The sequence below is a fragment of the Anopheles cruzii genome, chromosome 3 (genome assembly GCF_943734635.1).
Source record: "Anopheles cruzii chromosome 3, idAnoCruzAS_RS32_06, whole genome shotgun sequence".
Lineage (NCBI taxonomy): Eukaryota > Metazoa > Arthropoda > Insecta > Diptera > Culicidae > Anopheles > Anopheles cruzii.
In genome coordinates, this window is record NC_069145.1 from 9,088,037 (window position 1) to 9,107,204 (window position 19,168).

The 19,168-nt window shown below is 48.6% G+C and overlaps 5 protein-coding genes across 5 annotated transcripts; 3 read left to right on the top strand and 2 right to left on the bottom strand.

Annotated features, from left to right (window-relative positions):
• Window positions 1–4,491: 4,491 nt before the first annotated feature.
• LOC128271539 (cathepsin O-like) lies at window positions 4,492–6,121 on the bottom strand. Its single transcript, XM_053009114.1, has 3 exons — window positions 5,535–6,121; window positions 5,103–5,471; window positions 4,492–5,033 (listed from the first exon to the last, which is right to left on the bottom strand). The coding sequence occupies exons 1-3, from the start codon at window positions 6,035–6,037 to the stop codon at window positions 4,727–4,729; spliced, it is 1,179 nt and encodes a 392-aa protein (XP_052865074.1). The 5' UTR covers window positions 6,038–6,121; the 3' UTR covers window positions 4,492–4,726.
• Window positions 6,122–7,023: 902 nt separating this feature from the next.
• LOC128275649 (tryptophan 2,3-dioxygenase) lies at window positions 7,024–9,988 on the bottom strand. Its single transcript, XM_053014227.1, has 7 exons — window positions 9,852–9,988; window positions 9,444–9,601; window positions 9,246–9,379; window positions 7,855–8,214; window positions 7,534–7,783; window positions 7,364–7,457; window positions 7,024–7,288 (listed from the first exon to the last, which is right to left on the bottom strand). Exons 1-7 carry the CDS (start codon window positions 9,878–9,880, stop codon window positions 7,132–7,134), a joined length of 1,182 nt encoding a protein of 393 aa, XP_052870187.1. The 5' UTR covers window positions 9,881–9,988; the 3' UTR covers window positions 7,024–7,131.
• A 1,130-nt stretch (window positions 9,989–11,118) lies between these two features.
• On the top strand, window positions 11,119–12,691 carry LOC128269774 (odorant receptor 4-like). Its single transcript, XM_053007178.1, has 7 exons — window positions 11,119–11,274; window positions 11,336–11,498; window positions 11,559–11,760; window positions 11,824–12,081; window positions 12,151–12,250; window positions 12,307–12,567; window positions 12,635–12,691. Exons 1-7 carry the CDS (start codon window positions 11,119–11,121, stop codon window positions 12,689–12,691), a joined length of 1,197 nt encoding a protein of 398 aa, XP_052863138.1.
• A 1,534-nt stretch (window positions 12,692–14,225) lies between these two features.
• On the top strand, window positions 14,226–15,809 carry LOC128269775 (odorant receptor 4-like). The gene is made up of 7 exons (XM_053007179.1): window positions 14,226–14,381; window positions 14,440–14,602; window positions 14,692–14,869; window positions 14,933–15,190; window positions 15,249–15,348; window positions 15,424–15,684; window positions 15,753–15,809. Exons 1-7 carry the CDS (start codon window positions 14,226–14,228, stop codon window positions 15,807–15,809), a joined length of 1,173 nt encoding a protein of 390 aa, XP_052863139.1.
• Window positions 15,810–16,363: 554 nt separating this feature from the next.
• LOC128272857 (uncharacterized) lies at window positions 16,364–18,011 on the top strand. Its single transcript, XM_053010740.1, has 2 exons — window positions 16,364–16,552; window positions 16,632–18,011. The coding sequence occupies exons 1-2, from the start codon at window positions 16,412–16,414 to the stop codon at window positions 17,064–17,066; spliced, it is 576 nt and encodes a 191-aa protein (XP_052866700.1). The 5' UTR covers window positions 16,364–16,411; the 3' UTR covers window positions 17,067–18,011.
• Window positions 18,012–19,168: the final 1,157 nt, after the last annotated feature.

Genomic DNA, 19,168 nt, shown 5'->3' on the forward strand with positions numbered 1-19,168 from the left:
CGCTATACACACACCTTTATGCGCATCTCTGCACCGACTTTTTATCGGGTACACTTTTGATACATTCTCCGATTTTTTTATTTGGTCCGTTTCTGACGAAGAAGTTTTTGTGTGCCTCCTTTTTCTATTCCTCTGTTGGGTATCGCTCTATGGCTCTGCCGCTGCACTGAACGGCTTCTAGTGATAGTCCAGATATCAGATACTCTCAGCCAGCATCAGCAGCGTCAGCAGCGTATATCGTGTGTTCTACCCTCGGGAGCACTACGCTTACAATATGGCAATCATGACAAGGGTCCTGTCGCGTGACAGGACGTGATGAAGGTCACCCACGTGGTCACACATGATCTGGGAATCACAGCTCACAGCGTCTAGGCCTTGGAGTTTGGCGGGTTCCAGATCCCTGGAACCCGACCAAGCTGCCGGGTCCTCTCTCTAGCTAACGGCAGCCTTCACGGGTTGTCCGTCCTACGGTTTCTACGATTGAGACGCTTTGCAGTCACACACACACACACACCCATACACTCTAATTGCCTGCCCCACTGTATGACCCTCGGTTTTTCCCGCTCGCACCTCACCGCACGCTGTCTCGCAGACGGTAAAAAGCGCCATGGAAAAAAATAAACTGTAAGACTGTTAATTTTACTACTACTATTTACCTAGCACCATACTCTACACTCGCGACGTGACAGATCTTAGCAACCGTTTCAGTCTTCAGGCTTTCTCAGCGTCAGCGTCGTCGTTGAGTTCTTCCTTACGCTCTGGACGATCACAGCCGATTAGAGTAGGCCCCGTGCCGATCGTGCCACGTGCAGCTTGTCAATTTCAAAAGTGTCCTCACAGACACACACACACATACACATCTTTGCCTGGTGTTTAAAACACTGCCGCTCACCTGCAAGCTAATGGCGCTCTGCTTCTCTTCTCGGCCTGTTAGGTTAGTCAAATTTTTAGGACACTAGACACGGTAGACTTTTCATAATTTAGGGAAATCGGAATGGTGTAGCTGAGGAAACTAGTTTACTGTGGAGTCAAGTTTCTCCCTTGCCTACTTCTGTTCGCAGTCGACAAAAGAATGGTAGAGGGTTGTTTAGCAAAATTGAGATTCACCGTGAGGAACCGGTGTGAACAGCTTTAATGCGAGGTAGCTCGAAGTTGGAAGTTGAACGAACGATCAAATGTATATCCTTTTCGAATTACAACAGTTACAACACAGCAGTAGACAGCTACATTTGTATCAACTTTTTCGGCACGGCGTACTAGGTTTTTGGAAGACGTCGCGTCGCTAACGTCGCACTTTGGCTACTTCGATTCGCTTTGTTTCTCCTTTCGAATACTCATAACTCAAACGCATTCCGGGATAAAACGGGTGACACCTAGCGAGTAGTAGTGAGGAGAGTAGAGTGCTGTACATTGCCGACCGTAGGAGCGCACGCTGATTGGCTCGTGACTAGATTGTGATGCTGCTAGCGAAAGGGCTAGTGAAACACACGTAGGCTTTCGGTTTTCGGCTTAATTCTTTCCAAACGGAAGCGTCTCATATCGCCAGCCAGGGAGTAGGGTGGGGGTTGGCGATACATTTAGTAGGACACCATTCAGTACAGTTAGTGTACATACCTTGTTCGGCGTAGAGGCGTGCGTGCTGGCAACCCGTTGTTTAGTGCACACCGAATGTCCAAAATATTCATCAATGGTAGTTAATGCAAGCAAATTAGTATTACAAGCGCATCATTACTGACAGTAGCAGAAGGTGATAGCCGAAGGAGCACGCATTAGGGAAGACAAGGCTTGTTAGTGCAAGAGAAAGGCTGCTACCGAAAAAGCTCACGAGTCGCGGAACATGGATCAACCTTTCACGCTAGTTCACGCAATTATTATAACTAAAGAGCGGGCGGGGAGACAAAAAATCTTTAAATAATGAGCACATTATAAACATAAACTGCATAATAAACGAGGGGAGATAATGTGACCGAAGAGTGTAAAACAAATCCCAAACTGGCAAACGATTTGAAACGAGACAGATGCTGCTAGAGCTAGAATAGACAGAAAGTCACAAACTATTCGCCTTACATTACGAAACTGAACAAAAACGAAGTAGGAGTGGAAAATCCGACGGCGTAGGGCGTAGGCGTAGGACAGATTTTCGCGGCATTATAGTTCTTCATTACGGTAAGGTTAACGCGGTGCAAACGAAACACTAGACCAACTTTTATAAAGCGATGTTGGGTGTAGGGGGTAAATACGAAGCAACATAAAGCAACACACAGCATAAAAACGAGAAGGCAACACGCAACGTGGAGTCGTAGGGAGAGAGAGAGTCGACGAGAAACAAACCATTACTGAATGTAGCAATCTAACATACGCCTTCGTACTGTACGCATTAAAATACATAATAGAATCCCCCTTACAAACCGCTCACAGGACCGGATTTGGCGGCACCAGCTGCGTGTCTGCGTTCGACAGGAGTAATATACACAAACCTATTTACATACCCACTCGCCCCACTCATTAAACTATCGCAATCGCCAGTAAATAAGGTGTAATGAGATAAAGATGGCGCGCAGGACTCGTTGTAGCGCAGGGTGTAGTGCAGCAAAATAATGTTCGCTCAACTTAAGTACCATATTCCGTCAAACAAACAAAAACGAGACAATGTGAGCCGGCGGGCGCAGTTAGTACGTTTAAGTGAATTATGATAATCATAACCAAAGCATAACAGAACAGCATACAGAACTCCCCCCTATTGCATCGGTTAGATAGAGAGCGATCAAGTTGTTACTTATGGTTAACCTAGCGGCGGCAGTCCAGATTTGCCCAGAGTTTGTCTGTAGCGCCAGGGGAGGTTCGCGAATCATCGGTGCGACCGTCTTCGTTTGTCTTCGGTTTCATTTACATGTTTCTCCACGTTCCACTTCGTACAATCTTTCCCAAGCGGGGTCCGACTGCTTCGCGTACCTTTCGACTCGTAGATGATCGTTACCGTAGGAACCGCACTTCTTATTTCTAGATCACGCATTGTAGCGAACGCAAACGAGTGTCCCTTTTGGGACGTTAGCATAAAACATACACACAGTAGCCATTCGCATTCCGTTGTCAGTATTGCAACATCACGCTCATCGCGGCGTGCTTGCTATCGTTCAAAGTGCAATAACAGCCCCACTAGACTGCTTACCACATTCGATCGGACCTTGGTTCCCCAAATTTCCCAAGAATGTTGAATTTAGGCGGTGGACCAGAAAGACCAAGACCCAACGTACGCTGTCGGGGTCGGGTGTGTGATGTACAAAATGTAACATGGGATGGCTCCAGCATTTAAGCATACTACATAATGCAGCATAATACAGTACCGCACAGAAGAAGCAGCTCTGGCGGGGAACCCTTCAGTAACACGGAGCATAACCGTATATAACCTACCAGCGCTACAAATCTGTCTGTAAATATGTGAAGCATCGAAAACCAAACCAAGCATACTCTAAGTGCTGTATGTGCTAAAATCAAGTTAAAATTGAGGACTTTTATTGTGAGCGCAAGTTCAGCGACAAACCACTAATAACCGTACACCAAAACATACACACACACACCTGTACACACAAGTCGAATGAGGAAATAACAATGAGCCAAAATAACACTGGACCAAGCGCATTGTTTTCAAACCGAAAATGGGCCAAAGATATCACATTCGATTTTGCATTGCATTTTGCTGCGATAGTAAAGTAAGTACAGGCTTATTTATTTTCAAAAACTAACTTTAAAAATAAATTTTTTAATTGAATATTTGTTTTTATCATAAATTTTGTACTTTGCCATTAAGCGTGAAATACAACATCGTTCGGATGGCCTCCTCGGGATCTCTATGGCAACAGTCGATTCTGATAAGACAATTTTCAATAACTTTTTTGCACACTTCGTACCTCGGCCATATAGTTTGGTGTATGCTATTTTTCAAATGCTCCAAAGTTGCAGGCTTATTAGCATAAACACTTGCTGAAACCACATACCTTTTAAGTCTATATCTTCAATTGTAGGTAAAAAAAAATGTTATTATCTGGCCACCTTCAATTGGATGTGATGGCCTCTCTTCAATCGATTGATCGTTCTCGAATCGCTACTTTTGTAGTAAATTTTAATAATTTTAACACGTTGTTTAGTTCTTGGGCTTGGCAAAAATGGCCGACATGCAACTAAACGTTTGACACTTGGGTTGACAGCTACGAGGATTCTTCTGTACAACAATTATTAACATGTTAGTACCTTTTATTGAATTTACTGTGGCTAATTTACTTCCGAAACTAACTAATGTTATTTGTAAAATTCCGTCAACAGCCTCCTATGACCGCGTGACATTTCACCGCTGTTGGTTTGACCTTCAAGAGTATGCGACTTTGTGACAATCGCAACAATATTCACCATGATTTGATAAAGTTGTTTGCGAAGTTCCGATAACACCTCGAAAGTCACAAAGTGAGACGAACAGAAGGTTGAGATTTCGAGGTTCTCTTTCTAATGCTATCTCGACCAGCGTCCTCCTGTGTTATCATGAAGCCCTGTCAAAGCATCTGAAGTGAAGTCGGTTAATCGGATGCGATATTTTGCCGCACGCCGTGGCGATGTCAACCCGAACAGCTTCTTGGTGGCGTCTACGCGTGGTTTCTTCATAAATTTACAAACATTTCCCTGTTGTGGTGTAGCTGAAGCTGGTCTCGATACCCTCATTACCTCTGTTCAGCTGTCAGGCAAGCTCAACGAACGAGACCCGGTTCGCGATTCCACAAACGTTTCGGCCGATCGCCACATTGACGTAGCCCCGGTTGCCGAACCGTGTCCCCCAGGAGTTCTTGACGATGTAGTACGGCACGGTGGCGTTGAGATCGTATCCCACGATCTCGACCGCGTGGTTCAGCAACTCAACGCCTGACTCGCAGTGCTGCTGTATCACACCGCCGAGGTAATACTTCCACGAGATCGCATTCACCGCCGCCACGATCGGTCCCCTGGTGGCCAGGTGATGCAGCATCCTGTGCTCTTCATTCTCGAATCTGCTCGAAGTGTTTATACAGTGTTAGTGTTGGGAAGCACCCTGGACTAGAACTCGGCACTCGGCTTACCGTTGGCAGGCGAAGCGTTGCACGACGGTCCCCTCGTAAGCAGCGTCCCATGTGCTCGCCACCAATCCCGACAAGGTACAGTTCTGCTCGGAATCGGCCATGGCACGGTACGGACAGTGGTCGGCCACCCCGATGTGGAAGCGCTCGTCCTGCAGCCACTCCAGCAGCCGACAGGGGTCGCCACCGGTGCACCCATTATTACCATTCGCCGCACAGCGGATCACTTGCTCGTGACACAGATCGACTGCCGCTTGACGGTCGTTCCGCTTGATCGCGACCATAGCGGCAATCGTGTCGACCACACTGATGGCCCAGCTTGCCCCACAGCTACCCTGATTCTTGACCGGCACAATCACACCCTTCTCGCGCCTAGGAGGGATTTCAATGCTACGACATTACGACGTTTCACGACCTTAGCAACCTGATACTGACCAATCCACGGCGAGTGGCAGATTACTGGGAAGTTCGCGCCGCGCCCGGGAGAAGATGATGTCATTCTTCATTTCGGCGCTCCGCGACTCGATCACGTACTTCTGGTAGAGCGGCGGCAGTGACACTCCCGGCATCACCGCCGGTGGTCCTCCACCGTCCACGGCCTGCTGCTCGGCCTCCAGCAGATCGGCCAAGTGTTGAGCGATGAACTCCCGATCGGTCAGGTCGGCGTACTGCGTTACGCCGTAGATCGCGCCGCCCTGGTCCGGTCCGGGCTGCAGCTCGTTCAGTTTCTGGATGCGGCTCAGCGATGAGCGGAATATTTGGAAGCGATAGTCGTACTCGCGCACGTCATACCGATAAGGCTTGTCGTACAGCCGCACGAAGATGTCAAACTTCCGGCGCGACTCGAGCACCGCACTTGGCCGGCTGTTGAACGGGATCATGATGAAGCAGAGCGCCACGATCAGGATGATCATCAGCATTTCGATCACTTCCGTCATGATGCAGCCTTTCGCGTAGGTCACTGGAGGGCACTACCTGATTTGCTGCTACCGATCTACTACTTCTACGCGCCTTTGATCGTTCCGGCGAGTGCGGCGGACGGACCTACGCTAACCCGAAACCCGATAGTGACTGATGATGTTCGACGATCGCGGATCACATCGGTGCGGGATGAGCGGCTCTGTTTACACCATTGACTCGTGTCCCCTTATCAGCCGCACACACTCCACCGTGGTTGACCTCGGGCGTGCGTCTGTAAGATGAGCTCCGAGAAATGAAGCGATCGATCGGTTTTGCTGAATGAATTCCATCTCTCGCGCGCTTTCGTGTGAGTGGCGGCAATAGAAAATTGGCCCTCCAGTGTATTGGTGTATTATTTGTGTGTGTTGTGAATTGAAATTGTGTATAAACAAAATGTAAATTAAAAACCCAATTTTTTTCGGTCGTCTGGCCTGGACGGCGAAGTTCTAATGAATGTTTGGAGCATGGTAAATTTTTAGTACAATCTTTTGTGTAGAACTTGTGCACGAACCATGCAACGGAAAATTGCACCAACATATTTGGCAAGCAATAATACTAAAATATTGCCAAAAATATTGTTTGGCTGTAACATGCAATATTATTACGCAATTTTTCCATGCAAGCTTCGCATACAAGATTGCACGCAACATTGTGTACAAGTTTTGGAAAGCCAATCTTGTATACAGCATTGTACGCTGATGCGAGTTTTGTCATGCTTCCAAGGGGAAGCGGGAAAGGAAGCCGATCGGATACGTCATTAGGAAGTCCGATTCTCTGAAACGGCGGATAATCGAGAAATCAGAATGAAATGAGGCGTGACGACGCCTACCGGGAACAGCTAGTTTGCGAAAATAGACTTGATCCGAAGCTTAATGTAGACAGAATGTCCTGCAAGGTTGACTAACAGTTCTTTAATAATAAATCGGTAAAGCATCACAATTTCAACTTTCACGAAGTACGTAAGTATACTTTTATTGGGATGCCCCTTCACGGGGCTATATATTCAGGAGTAGCACACATTTTACAATTCGCACTCAAGAGAGCACCTTGCGTTCCCATACGGGCAGTGTGGTCAGTGGAACGTCCCGTTCCTGGCTGCCATGTGCGCCGGCGAACCCCAGGCCAAGTTGAGAGCCTTCTGCATCTCGCTCGTCAACGGGGGGATCGTATTGCGCGGGATCAGGAAGGTGGAAAGATTGAACAAATCCAGGAACACCTTGTATCGGTCACTGTAATGAAAGTCAGTAAGACAGATGTATCTTAATCTCTGCACGAATAAATCCAAACAACTCGAACCGTGTTACCTGAGAGTCGAGCGCAAGTACTGATATCCGGACGAGCCACCGGTGCCGAGCTGCTGCGAGCCGATCATGCGCTGCACCATGATGACGTGATTATCTGAAAAGTGTGAAAATAATGTACTCAACGTATCTTCTTGGTCAAGCCTAGCCATGTGACAGGAACAAACACCTACATCTCCATTTGGTGATCAGCGAATCGATGTCCATCAGCAGCATCAACAGCTGGTGTGGCTGACTGAAGCGCGGCTCATCACGATAGAACGTGATCATGATGGCCCCCTGGAGGGCTTTGTGGGTGAACCGCCGCTCACCACGTGCCACGAACGCGTCGTGAACCGGCGCATCGAAGATGGACTTGTACACTTCCCGACGCTTTCCGATATCCATCAGCCGGTACTCCCGTACATGCTCGTGTTCTTCTTCCTGTCCGCGAAAGGGTCGGTGGTAATAGAGAGTTCGTTGTTTAAATCACGATCACGTGCATTAATCATTACCCTTGCGCTAGCTTCCTGGTCGGCCAACAGCTTCTCTACGCTCTCCTGAAACTTGCCCCAGAAGTTGAACCCATCCTCCTCCAAACCAGGCGTACGTTCCAGCCACTTCTGCACCAGATCCGCCAGCGACGGTTCCGATTCCGTGGCCGCCAGCCGCTCGATGGCACCGGGGTCGCCCGCAAACACCTCCGTGTACTTCTGATTGTACTTCACCCGGTGCTCCGACTTGACGCCCAGCTTGTTCTCCAGCAGCCGAAACTGTAGGCTCTGAAAGCCCGATGCCGGCGACAGATAGTCGCGGAAGTCCATAAAGTCCAGCGGTGTCATCGTCTCCAGGATGGGGACTTGGTCCACCAGGAGCTGCAAATGCGATACGAAAGTGTCACAGTTCCGTTATCTGTACCGTTGGATTCGGAATCGTGCCTCGATGCCACGCCGGGAACGATGGGAACGCACACCGGCACTCGCAAGGCTTCGCGCGGCTGGCCGAATGTAAATTAACTCCAATCGAGCGAGTTGACCAAAAGGCCCAAAAATGGACCCGACCGCGACTACACGGCGTTGCGGCGAAAGGGAAAATCGTTCGCCAAAACAAAATCCGAACCGAACAGGAACTACAGTGCACCAGCAGTCCCCGTCATGCGTCTTGTTTTCATTTTCCGGTTTGGCTGCCGTCCGCTCCGGCTGGGCTCGGTGACGATTACCTGGCGTCTAATGTTTCTGTGAATGCGTCAGGGGTGCTTGGTCTCGGCTGGCCTCTCGTCCGCCAGCGGTTCTCCGTAGTCCGATGTCCCTGGGAAATCGCACAAGTGCCGAGTTCCAGGGATCGGAGCTGCGGTACTCCACTGTGCGCGTGTGCGTGTGTGCGGTAAACAACTCGATCAACGCCGTGTTTCTATAGCGCGTTATGAACGGGTATCAGATTTTCGGCGTGTGGTGGGATTTGTTTCTCGCGCAGCAGATGTTTAGGTTACCAATTAGAAACTTTGATGGACGGCTCTGGTTCGGCCACCGATACGATACTGCTGTCGATGGTCTTGCTATGCACCCTAGCAGGCTTTGCTCTGAAATCTTCTTTTTGTACATCATTCAAGCGAGGAAGGTTCGGACAAGGGATCGGATCAAAGCAATCTCTGCGGGGAATATTGAAAAAGTGAGCTGAGCGTCGCATGTGGTGAGAATATGCACGTCTCACTACTTAGAGAATTTCTTCTTTACTACTTCTTCATTAAAATACTTATTTATCCAAAGACTTCCGGCGAAAGAATGTTCAAAGACTTATTTATCCACTCAAAGGGATCCGAATAAAGTAGGGTATCCAGCACTCATCAGTTCCTTTTACAATCGTTAGGTCCACGAGTCGTATCCACTAGCATTGGATGGATGCTTACCTTCAGGATCATGACGATGCGGTTCAGGCGCTTAAGGATCTCCAGCGTGCGCGATTCCTCGATGTGCTCGTGGCTAAACAAGCCGCGAATCGAGTCGAGCTCGAAAATGATTTGCTTAAACCACAGCTCGTACGCTAGTTTAGGAGGTTGAAGGTGAGTAAGGGCCAGTTTGAGACACATTCCCCCCGGGACACTTACCCTGATGGGTGACGATAAAAAGATGCTCATCGTGCACCGGTTTGTTGCCTTCGACCGACAGCATCCGCTGGGCGCTAAGTACCTTGTCCAGCATCAGGTACTCGCCGTACAGCATACCGGCCTCCGAGCCCAAATGGTGACCGCCCTGGACGGAGTCCCTGCAACAGGCACAACGATCGCCACAATATTATTGTTTGCAGCGTAGTTAATTGCGGTTAATCACACCACACTCCGAGCGCCGAGTCTCATCAAAATAAGGCGCACCCCAAGGGCCAAGGCCAAGTCGCTCTCGGCGCAGGTCCCGAGCCGAAAAGGCGCCTATCGCAGAATCTATTTTTATTGCCTTTGCCTCGGAGACGACGATGATGAGATCTGGACGGAGCGTGTATGAGCCGAGAAGACACTTACACGAATCCACTACGCACGGGACAGCTCATGGTGGTGATTGGAAACACGAGTTACACACAGGGATTGGCACGACACTGAAAGGGGCACGATCGCGTGAACACGGAGTAGCCACTTAGGAGAGTCGTGTCCTGTGCGAAAGGCGGTCAAAAGCAAACTGAACCGCCGCGGGCTCCGTGATGTTCGGGCAACTCCTGCTGGACACCGTATTACGGTCGGCGGATTATGTTACAAGCCGACGACGATGGCCGGACGGTGATAAGGCGGGCGGATGGCTTTCGTGCTATGCTCGGGTGTTTGAGGTGGGCTCGAACACACCGAGCGTGACGTCATCAACCGGGAACACTGCCGTCCGCTCCGGGTCACCTTTTGTTATCGCAACATGACGCGATCGGATTGAAGCGTCCTAGAGCCAAGCGCTTAGTAGCCGCGATGCCATCATGCTTACGAAGGTCCTTCGTCTTTCGAATGAGAAATATCACCGATAAATGAGTGTAATGGTCCGTATCACAACAATGTCTGCCAGGAATTAAGGGCTGCCTGTCCAACTGTCTATGGAAAGTTTCACCATTCTGTGCGAGCACCGATCAGTCGTAATAGAATTAGCAACTTTGTTATCAGCGCACGCATTTTTGTGTTATTAGTGAGTTCCTTTCCAGTTACGTAGCACTACGTCAGATTACAGTGCCTTTTTTGTTTATTGGTTTTATGTTGTTAATCACTCATCGTCCGTTGAACAGTCAACCGCTCAGTCACCGATTAGCTTTAAGGCCAGGTGCAGCTTTCAGGCCTCTGTCGCATGTCAACCAATAGAACTTCATTTGGAGTTATCAACAAAATCCACCGTCTTTTTCCAATCTGTTAACAAAGTTACTGTTTGGTGCGATCTTGTACAATCAATAAATCGTTGTTATAATGTTTGGACAATTTCGAGCATAATACTCTATTATGACAATGTTTGAACTATTTGTAGCCTTTACGGCTTTTCATCTATCAATTTTGTAATAGCTGCCCACCACAGTGGCTAAACAGAGCACGTGACAGCACACGGCGACAGGTGGAGTCGGTTCCGATGGTGATTAACTTTCAATTTAAAACAAACTTCATCAAATTTTCACTAACTACCGTTGCTGGTGAGGGTCGTCTTCCAAGACGCCAAAGCGCGATTTTCAAATCATATAAAAGAAATGCAATTTCCCGGTGACAGCAACAGTTTTGCAGGCGGTGGAATTGGCAAAGGACTAGATTGGTGCCCAGCTTCGGTCTCGCAATGGCCAATTTGGTGCTGTTTGAAGTACGCTACGTTCTGGCGTCGATCTGCTACTCCTTTCGTTGCATCTCGTCACCGATTACATTTTCCTGGTTCGAGACTGCCCTCTACTGGCTGATGTCGTTCATTCCGACAGCATTTTTAGCCATTCCTCAGGTGAGCCGAACCGGGTGATATGTCAAGCCAATTCTGGCAATTTATACGTTTTCCGACACAGTTGGTCTACATGTTTCTAGACACGGAAAGTCTGCACGAATTCGTGACGGTCCTGGTGCCGTTCACCGAAATCGCCCTGACCATCGTGAAAATGGTTCTCTGCAACGTGAAACGATCCGAGATCATAAGCCTCATCAACCAGGTGCAGACCGAGTGGATGGAATGTAAGCCGCTCAAACTTGCAATCACACCGACAAGCTTTACAGTGCACCATTCCTTTTAAGATGAGTCCTCGATGCGCTCCGAAATCGGCGAGCTGGTGGCAGCTACCACGAAGAAGGTTCGCTTGTTCACGATAATCTACACGCTGCTGTTCGGTGTTCTGGGCCTCGAATTTGGGCTGCTGCCGGTTACCAGGCTGATCTATTATAAAGTGTTTGGCTCGGGAACCACGAACTACACCATCACCCTGCCGTACACGCAAAGGTGTCAATGCTCCTCGTTTTCTCACATAAAGCTCGATCGCTAAGCTTTCGCCTCGTTTTATAGGTCTTTTTATAGCATCGAGGGGACTACAAGCTTCACCATCACGTACTTCTGGATCATAGTGGCCGTCTACTTGCTTGTGATGTCGCTTAGTGCCCTCGACTGCGTGTTCGACACGCTGGCCATGCACATTACGGGGCTGTTTAAACTGCTGAATGCTGAAGTCGACCAAATGAGTGTGGAGCTGCGGGCCGGCGTGGACGCCAAGCAGATGCGGCAGACCTTCAAGCGCCTCGTCCTGAAGCACAAGACCTACCTAGCGTAAGTAGCGAATTTAAATGCCTACGATGGCCTATTGGCCTACGATTTGAATGAATTTTTCCCGATTAGTCTGATAGATCGTCTGGAGGATGCTTTCAGTGTGTACATGATTTTCCAATTTGTAACCAGTTCTATCGTGATCTGTGTCGTACTCTACCAGTTCACTACGGTAAGCCCGGAATGTAGCTTCCCGAATAGTGTCACGATAGTCCATTCTTTTTTTAGGTATTCGGTTGGAACGGTGAGACCATCAAAACGTCGACCTACCTACCGGGTGCCATCATACAACTTTACGTGTTTTGCTGGTACGCGGAGGAAATGACCGAGGAAGCAGCCATGGTGGCCGATCATATCTACAACATCCCCTGGTATCTGGGTGATATTAGGTTGCAGAAAATGTTTCTCACCCTGATGGTGAAAGCTCAAAAGCCTACCGGTGTCACGGCGGGCAAGTTCTACCTGATTACGCTTCAGAGTTTTCAACAAGTAGGTTCAAAATGCGGACTTCTAAAGGAGGTTGCCCAAATTAACTGTTCTCTTATCTTTCTTTCAGATCATTAGGGCATCCTATTCCTACTTCACTTTGCTTAGCACAGTAATGCAAGAATAGGTGTTTCTGCCGCCATGTTTGCGGAGGTATTTTGGAAGGGCTCAACCATAATGTCATAGATGCTAAATGCTGAATGGTGTGTTTCATGCGCAATTTTCTATTAAAAATAATCACTTTGCGAGCAAATGTAATCGTCGCTCAGCTAACGCTTTAAGCATTGATAGGCAATCGCAGGAAGCGATGCGCAAAATTTTGCGGCAATCGTCACAGCACCGATGACGCTTACAATAAACCCAAGCAAGCTATGCACGTAGTATGCATGAGATTGGTAGAGATGACATCATACTTACGAATGTCCTTCGTCCTTCTAATGTTAATGGTCGCAAATGCGATGCACGAGAAATGTCACCGATTAATGAGTGTAATGACGCTTATCACACAATGTCTTGAAGGAATTAGGGGCTGCCTGTTCAACTGCCGACGGAATCTGTCGCCATTCTGTGCGAGCATCTTTGTTATCAACGAACGCACTTTTTTGTTGTTAGTGAGTTCCTTTCCAGTTACGTAGCACTACGTCCGATTACAGCGGCTTTTTGTTTGATTGTTGCTAATCACTCATCGTCAGTTAGACAGTGAGCCGTTCAATTATCAATCAGCCTTTATATTAGGTGTACAATAAAGTTTTCAAATGGAACTGGTGTTTGTTGTAGTTCACTTTTCGCTAGTTTTCGTAGTTCATCTGCCTAACAGGTGTCACCGTGGAGTCAACTTGTCGATCTCAAGCTAAGGAGTGTCGATTATTATTGATTCTCCTTTTACTGTGCTCAAGATCCGAAACAGGGCTTTTGGTGGAGAGTTCTGTGGCACTATTTTTTCACGGCCAAAATTGCTGCTGAAGCAAATAAAACGACAACATAGGTCTACAGAGAACATTGTCATTGCTACAGTAAAGGTGCCCTTACACAGATTTTGCACATTCCGTGCGATCAGCTGGGAGTAATCACGATTATGGATTTTCATTGGATTAAATTCATCAATTGCACCGTTTCTTAGCACTTTTGTTATCATTTTACAAAACTGTCTTGTATGATCAATAAAATAATGGTACAATGTTCTGCCTCCAATCACTTTGAGCATAATATTCTACATCTACAATGTTGCAACTATTTACTGTCTTAACTTCACTGCATTTTTGCTGATAGACAATCACCCCAACAAATCCTCGTGGCCGGCGAGAAGCGACTAAGAAACACTTAACCGTTTCCGTGTCACACATCTTTACAGCGCGCCGAGATTTCCAATTCCAATTTACCCAATTTACAATCCAATTTATGAATATTGTAGTAGATGCCCACCACTTTGGTAAATAGAACCCGTGACAGCACACGGCGACAGGTGGAGCCAGTTCCGATGATTATTACCTTTAAATTTAAAACAAACTTCATCAAATTTTCACCAACTATCTTTTACGAATAGGCCGTTTTTCAAGACGCCAAGGAGCGATTTCTAAATCGTATAAAAGCAATACAATTCCGTGGTGGCAGCAACAGTTTTCTAAGCGGTGGAGTTGGCATAGCCTAGCTTCGGTCTCGCAATGGCCAATTTGGTGCTGCTCGAAGTGCGCTACGTTCTGGCGTCGATCTGCTACTCGTTTCGATGTTTCTCGTCGACGATTGCGTTTTCCCGGTTCGAGAATGCCCTCTACTGGCTGATGTCGCTCATCCCGATGGCGTGTTTGTGCATTCCTCAGGTGAGCCAAACCGGAAGATATGTCAACCATTCTGGCAATTCATACATTTCCAACGCAGTTCATCTACCTGCTGCTAGACACGGAAAGTCTCTTCGAATTCGTATCGGTCCTGGTGCCGTTCACCGAGATCGCGCTGACCAATGTGAAAATGATTCTCTGCAACGTGAAACGGTCCGAGATCATAAGCCTCATCAACCAGGTGCAGACTGAGTGGATGAAATGTAAGCGGCCCAAACTTGCAAACACACAGACATGATTCAGAACGCGGCATCCGTTTTCTTTTAAGATGAGTCCTCGATGCGCTCCGAAGTCTGCGAGCTGGTGGCAGCCACCACGAAGAAAGTTCGCTTGTTCACGATAATCTACACGTCGCTGTTCGGATTCCTGGGCCTTGAGTTTGGGATGCTGCCACTGTTCAAGCTTATCTACTACACGGTGTTTAGCTCGGGAACCGCGAACTACACCGTCACCCTGCCGTACACTCAAAGGTGTAACTACGCGTCGCATTTTGCCATAAAGCTCAGCTCTTAAGCTCTCGCTCGGTTTTATAGGTATTTTTATAGCACCGAGGGAAATGTGAGCTTTACCGTCACGTACTTCTGGATTATTGTGGCCGTTTACTTGATTGTGATGTCGCTTAGTGCATTCGACTGCTTGTTTGCCACGCTGGCCATGCATATTACAGGGCTGTTTAAGCTGTTGAATCTCGAAGTCGACCAGATGAGTGTAGAGCTGCGGGCCGGCGTAGACGCCAAGCAGATGCGACAGACCTTCAAGCGCATCGTCCTGAAGCACAAGACCTACCTGTCGTGAGTAGCGAATTTAAATGTCGTTGGCCTACGATTTGAATAAATTTCTCTCGATTAGTCTTATAGACCGTCTGGAGGACGCGTTCAGCTTTTACATGATTCTGCAATTTCTAACCAGTTCGATCGTGCTCTGTGTCGTACTCTACGAGTTAACGACGGTAAGACCGAAACGGAGTTCCAATCCTCTTTCTATTCCATTCCATTCTTTCCACGCCATTCTTGTTTTAATTAAGGTTTTCGGTTGGAACGATGCCACCATCAAAACGGCGACCTACCTACCGGGGGCCATCATACAACTTTACGTGTTCTGCTGGTACGCACAGGAAATGACCGAGGAGTCAGCCATGGTGGCCGATCACATCTACAACATCCCCTGGTATCTGGGTGATACTAAGCAGCAGAAAATGTTTCTCACGTTGATGGTGAAAGCCCAAAAGCCTGCCGGTGTCACGGCGGGCAAGTTCTACCTGATTACGCTTCACAGCTTTCAACGAGTACGTTCTAACTGCACTGACGCTGACGCAGAAGTCGGATTGACTGTTTTCTCCTATGATTCTTTCAGATCATCAGAGCATCCTATTCGTACTTTACATTGCTTAAAACAGTAAACCAACAATAGGTGTGGCGGAAGAAATTTGGAAATGACTAACCAAAATAGCCATCGACGCTGAATGAAGTATTTCTTGCGTAATTTTAAATTAATCACTTTGCAATCGCATATTTGCGAGCGATTGTAATCGCATCGCCTAGCTCACGTGTTGAGCAATCCGATAGGCAATCTCAGGGAACATTGCGCCAAATGTTGCGTCAATCGTCACAGTACCGATGGCTGTGCTCTGCCAATAAAGGAAGTGACCAATAAAGGAAACATTTGGACCAACTTTAGTAAACCTCGGTGAGATACTAATAATTATTATTGCCATGAACAACGCAATAAAGTGAACGGTCGCTTTGAAAAATTGTCATCCTGCCCCGGATCATGCGCACTGAGAGCCCGCGTGGAGTAGCGAAGAGATGCCACAGACTAATCAATATCACAATGACATTAGAACCAGCCCTTACCCCGTAGAAGGTTAACGGAGTTTACTGTTGTACGCGTAGCGCATTTTAACACCACAACAAAGTCGCTAGGGTCCCAAAAACAGGCGGAAACGCTAGGTTCGGTAGACTAGTAGGTCGATAAATTGACGTGCAGGACGCGAGTATCTTCGAAGCGTAGCGATGGCCGAGGGAACGTACGAGTACGAGTGTATGCGAGCGGAGCTGCTTGGCCTGGGCCCCCCAAGCCGGGAAGAGTTTGAGGCGAAGATGAAACTGAAACACGAAACCGAGGAGGAGGAACAGCTCACCGAGCAGATGAAGGTAAGGGATGCGCTGATGGCTGACGGTCTGACGGACGGACCTCTTTCAATTACGCCCCGTGTTTCCGGCACTCCCGCAGGAGGTGGATCTGGAGGATGAGTCGCTTCAGGGAGCCACGGGTAAGATGGACGAGCTGAACAGCATCCTGACGGCGACGCAACAAAAAATCAACAAGTTTAAGGTGGCCTGCGGCAGTTTGACCAGCCTCCTGAAGCTGCGCCCTTCGACACCGAGCAGCGATCCGGCGGCGGCGGCGCCGTCGGCGGCCCCTGGAGGCGACCACCAGCCGGAGGCGGGGCAAGGAAAGTCCATCAACGATGCCCTGGACACGCTGGACACGATGAAGGACCTGAACGCCGACTCGGACGTAACGGTGGCAAAATCGGCCGCGAAGGACATCGGCCAGAAGATGACGTCGCAGCTTGGGAAGCTCGATTCGCTACTGTACCGGGCGGACAACGCCACGTACTCGATGAAACACCAGACAAACCAGATGAACAAGATGGCCAAGTAATGGACTACGAGCGGCTGGCGGTTGGCCTCTTATTGGAGGCCACAGCGTTCTACTCTAGGCTTACCTGCGTACAATCTCTTTGGCACAATCTCTTACTTCGCTTCTTGGCATACGAAAATGTGTATCTAATCGTTTCCAAATTCAACCCTAGCGTAGATCTGTAAGAACTGTGTTTACTACCGGGCTCTAGGAGTCACTAGGACTCCGCAGCTTCCGGCTCAGTGTGGCTAGGCTATGGAATTGGCCGGAATGGCTCGCAAGCACGCGTTCAGTGTTGTTCGCAGCGCACTGTCATCAGGTGACCCATCCCTCTATTGTTTCGGCTTTTCGGCGGTAGCGCTTCCGTTCACCCATCGATCGGTCTTCCAAATTGCGAGTGTTAGTGTGTTAGGTGTAACAGCAAGCAAACAATCCAACGAAACGAAACGAAACGAGTTGCGTCTTTGCGAATCCGATTGTGATATTGTTCCGTTGAGAGGTATACACTGTTCGATGTTACTTATTTTACATGCTACCAGACACACACACATACAAACACATACACATATATATTAGTACAGTGCAAGTGGCGAACGAGGAAACGAGGGCCGAGAACGGAACAAACACCGGCGGGGCAAGAAAACGAAACCGTTTGGAAGTATTCGCTGAAATAATTACGCTTTCCGTTTTTTTGGTGGCATTCCGTGTTCGATATTGCTACTAGTATATTGGAGGGAAAGAGAGAGAAAAAGAGAGAGAGAAAGAGAGAAGGAGAAAGAGAGGGTCGAGCGGCAGGTTTATACAATTACAAAACGTTAACCACCCAGCAATAATTATACTAACAATTACTTATTAAAACAAACTGTGGCATTAAAGGCAGTCAATAAACGGAGCAAACGGAGGAGAGAGCAAACTGTTCACCATCATTTAACGCCATCCTCGAATGGCCACAACAACAACAACGAATCACAGTGAATACCAGTGAGCACCAGTTGAGAGCCGTAACAATAAACTATTTATTCACAAAAAGGCAATTACTTAAACAATATAAACATTGTGTCACACTCTTGTACGGTTTATGCGTTGGCTTCAGGCACAGCAGCTGATTGACTCATTGATGGCAGCGCAAGCGTGACTAACTCCCCGCGGAGACCAGGAATTCGGCCCCCGAACACGTCCGTCCGTCTGTCCGTCAGGACCAGATAAGATTACGAAGTGCGGTGAGTGGCACTTCCTTTCGAGAGTCTCTTGCGCGAGCCACTTCCCCGAAACCGGGGCCAGCTCAAATGTGTGACCCACCATACCAAACGTTCTGGCCACCTTTTTTGCCGGACCGAAGGTCCTGCAGGTGTCGCAGTTCCTTCACCTTCGCGTTCCGGAGGCACCACAGGTAGACGCACACGATGATGGACACGGCAAACAGCACGATGAAGATGATGGCCGTCACCATCCAGGCCGTCTCGTTGTCGGTCGTGTTGAGCGGACTGGCCTCTTGGCCGAGGGCCACCAAAGGTAGCGCAAGGATCCCGTAGAGGATCCCCGCGACCGTAGCACGATCGATTCGCTGCAGCACCATGGTTTCACTAGCTTCACTGCCACACACACCGACCGACGAACTGGACACTCTGGGCCAAAATGTGTCGCCGGCCCGGGCCCGATACGGATTCGATATGCTCCGACGCTTACGCTTACCCGATGGTGGCTAAGCGCACCTAATCCCCCACCACACTGATTTAGCGATAAGTTCGGCGGCCGTGATTTTCCTTACGCTTCGACCCAGGGCAAGCCAGGGTCACGACTGACATTATCGACTGACCGAACGAACGGGCTACTAGAATGAGGGCCACACGGGCCCAGCAGAGGGACTCCTCAGACACGGCAGGGGCCGTGCTGACAGGTGCGATGCGACTAATTATCGCAAAACATATCGAACCCCCATTCCCCCGGGGGGCAGAACAGTTCTGGATCGGTTCGCAGGTTTGTCGATGATGGTGATGGTGATCTCTTATCAGCACCGCGCGCACCCCGATAACGGACACCGGACCCGGGAACGGGAAGTGCCTAGCCTAGCAGCGAGGCCGTGGCTATCGGTCGGTTCGGCGGCGGTACATAAAAGCACTCTA

Coding starts and splice junctions, on each gene's coding strand:
- LOC128271539 (XM_053009114.1), bottom strand. CDS start 6,037: ATGACGGAAGTGATCGAAATGCTGATGATCATCCTGATCGTGGCGCTC. Junction 5,472..5,534: donor CTGCCACTCGCCGTGGATTG/GTCAGTATCAGG, acceptor AATCCCTCCTAG/GCGCGAGAAGGGTGTGATTG. Junction 5,034..5,102: donor CAACGCTTCGCCTGCCAACG/GTAAGCCGAGTG, acceptor CACTTCGAGCAG/ATTCGAGAATGAAGAGCACA.
- LOC128275649 (XM_053014227.1), bottom strand. CDS start 9,880: ATGAGCTGTCCCGTGCGTAGTGGATTCGT. Junction 7,784..7,854: donor ACCAGGAAGCTAGCGCAAGG/GTAATGATTAAT, acceptor TTTCGCGGACAG/GAAGAAGAACACGAGCATGT. Junction 7,289..7,363: donor TACTTGCGCTCGACTCTCAG/GTAACACGGTTC, acceptor CTTTCATTACAG/TGACCGATACAAGGTGTTCC.
- LOC128269774 (XM_053007178.1), top strand. CDS start 11,119: ATGGCCAATTTGGTGCTGTTTGAAGTACGCTACGTTCTGGCGTCGATC. Junction 11,499..11,558: donor GCAGACCGAGTGGATGGAAT/GTAAGCCGCTCA, acceptor ATTCCTTTTAAG/ATGAGTCCTCGATGCGCTCC. Junction 12,568..12,634: donor CGCTTCAGAGTTTTCAACAA/GTAGGTTCAAAA, acceptor TCTTTCTTTCAG/ATCATTAGGGCATCCTATTC.
- LOC128269775 (XM_053007179.1), top strand. CDS start 14,226: ATGGCCAATTTGGTGCTGCTCGAAGTGCGCTACGTTCTGGCGTCGATC. Junction 15,191..15,248: donor AAGCACAAGACCTACCTGTC/GTGAGTAGCGAA, acceptor TCTCTCGATTAG/TCTTATAGACCGTCTGGAGG. Junction 15,685..15,752: donor CGCTTCACAGCTTTCAACGA/GTACGTTCTAAC, acceptor TGATTCTTTCAG/ATCATCAGAGCATCCTATTC.
- LOC128272857 (XM_053010740.1), top strand. CDS start 16,412: ATGGCCGAGGGAACGTACGAGTACGAGTGTATGCGAGCGGAGCTGCTT. Junction 16,553..16,631: donor AGCTCACCGAGCAGATGAAG/GTAAGGGATGCG, acceptor GCACTCCCGCAG/GAGGTGGATCTGGAGGATGA.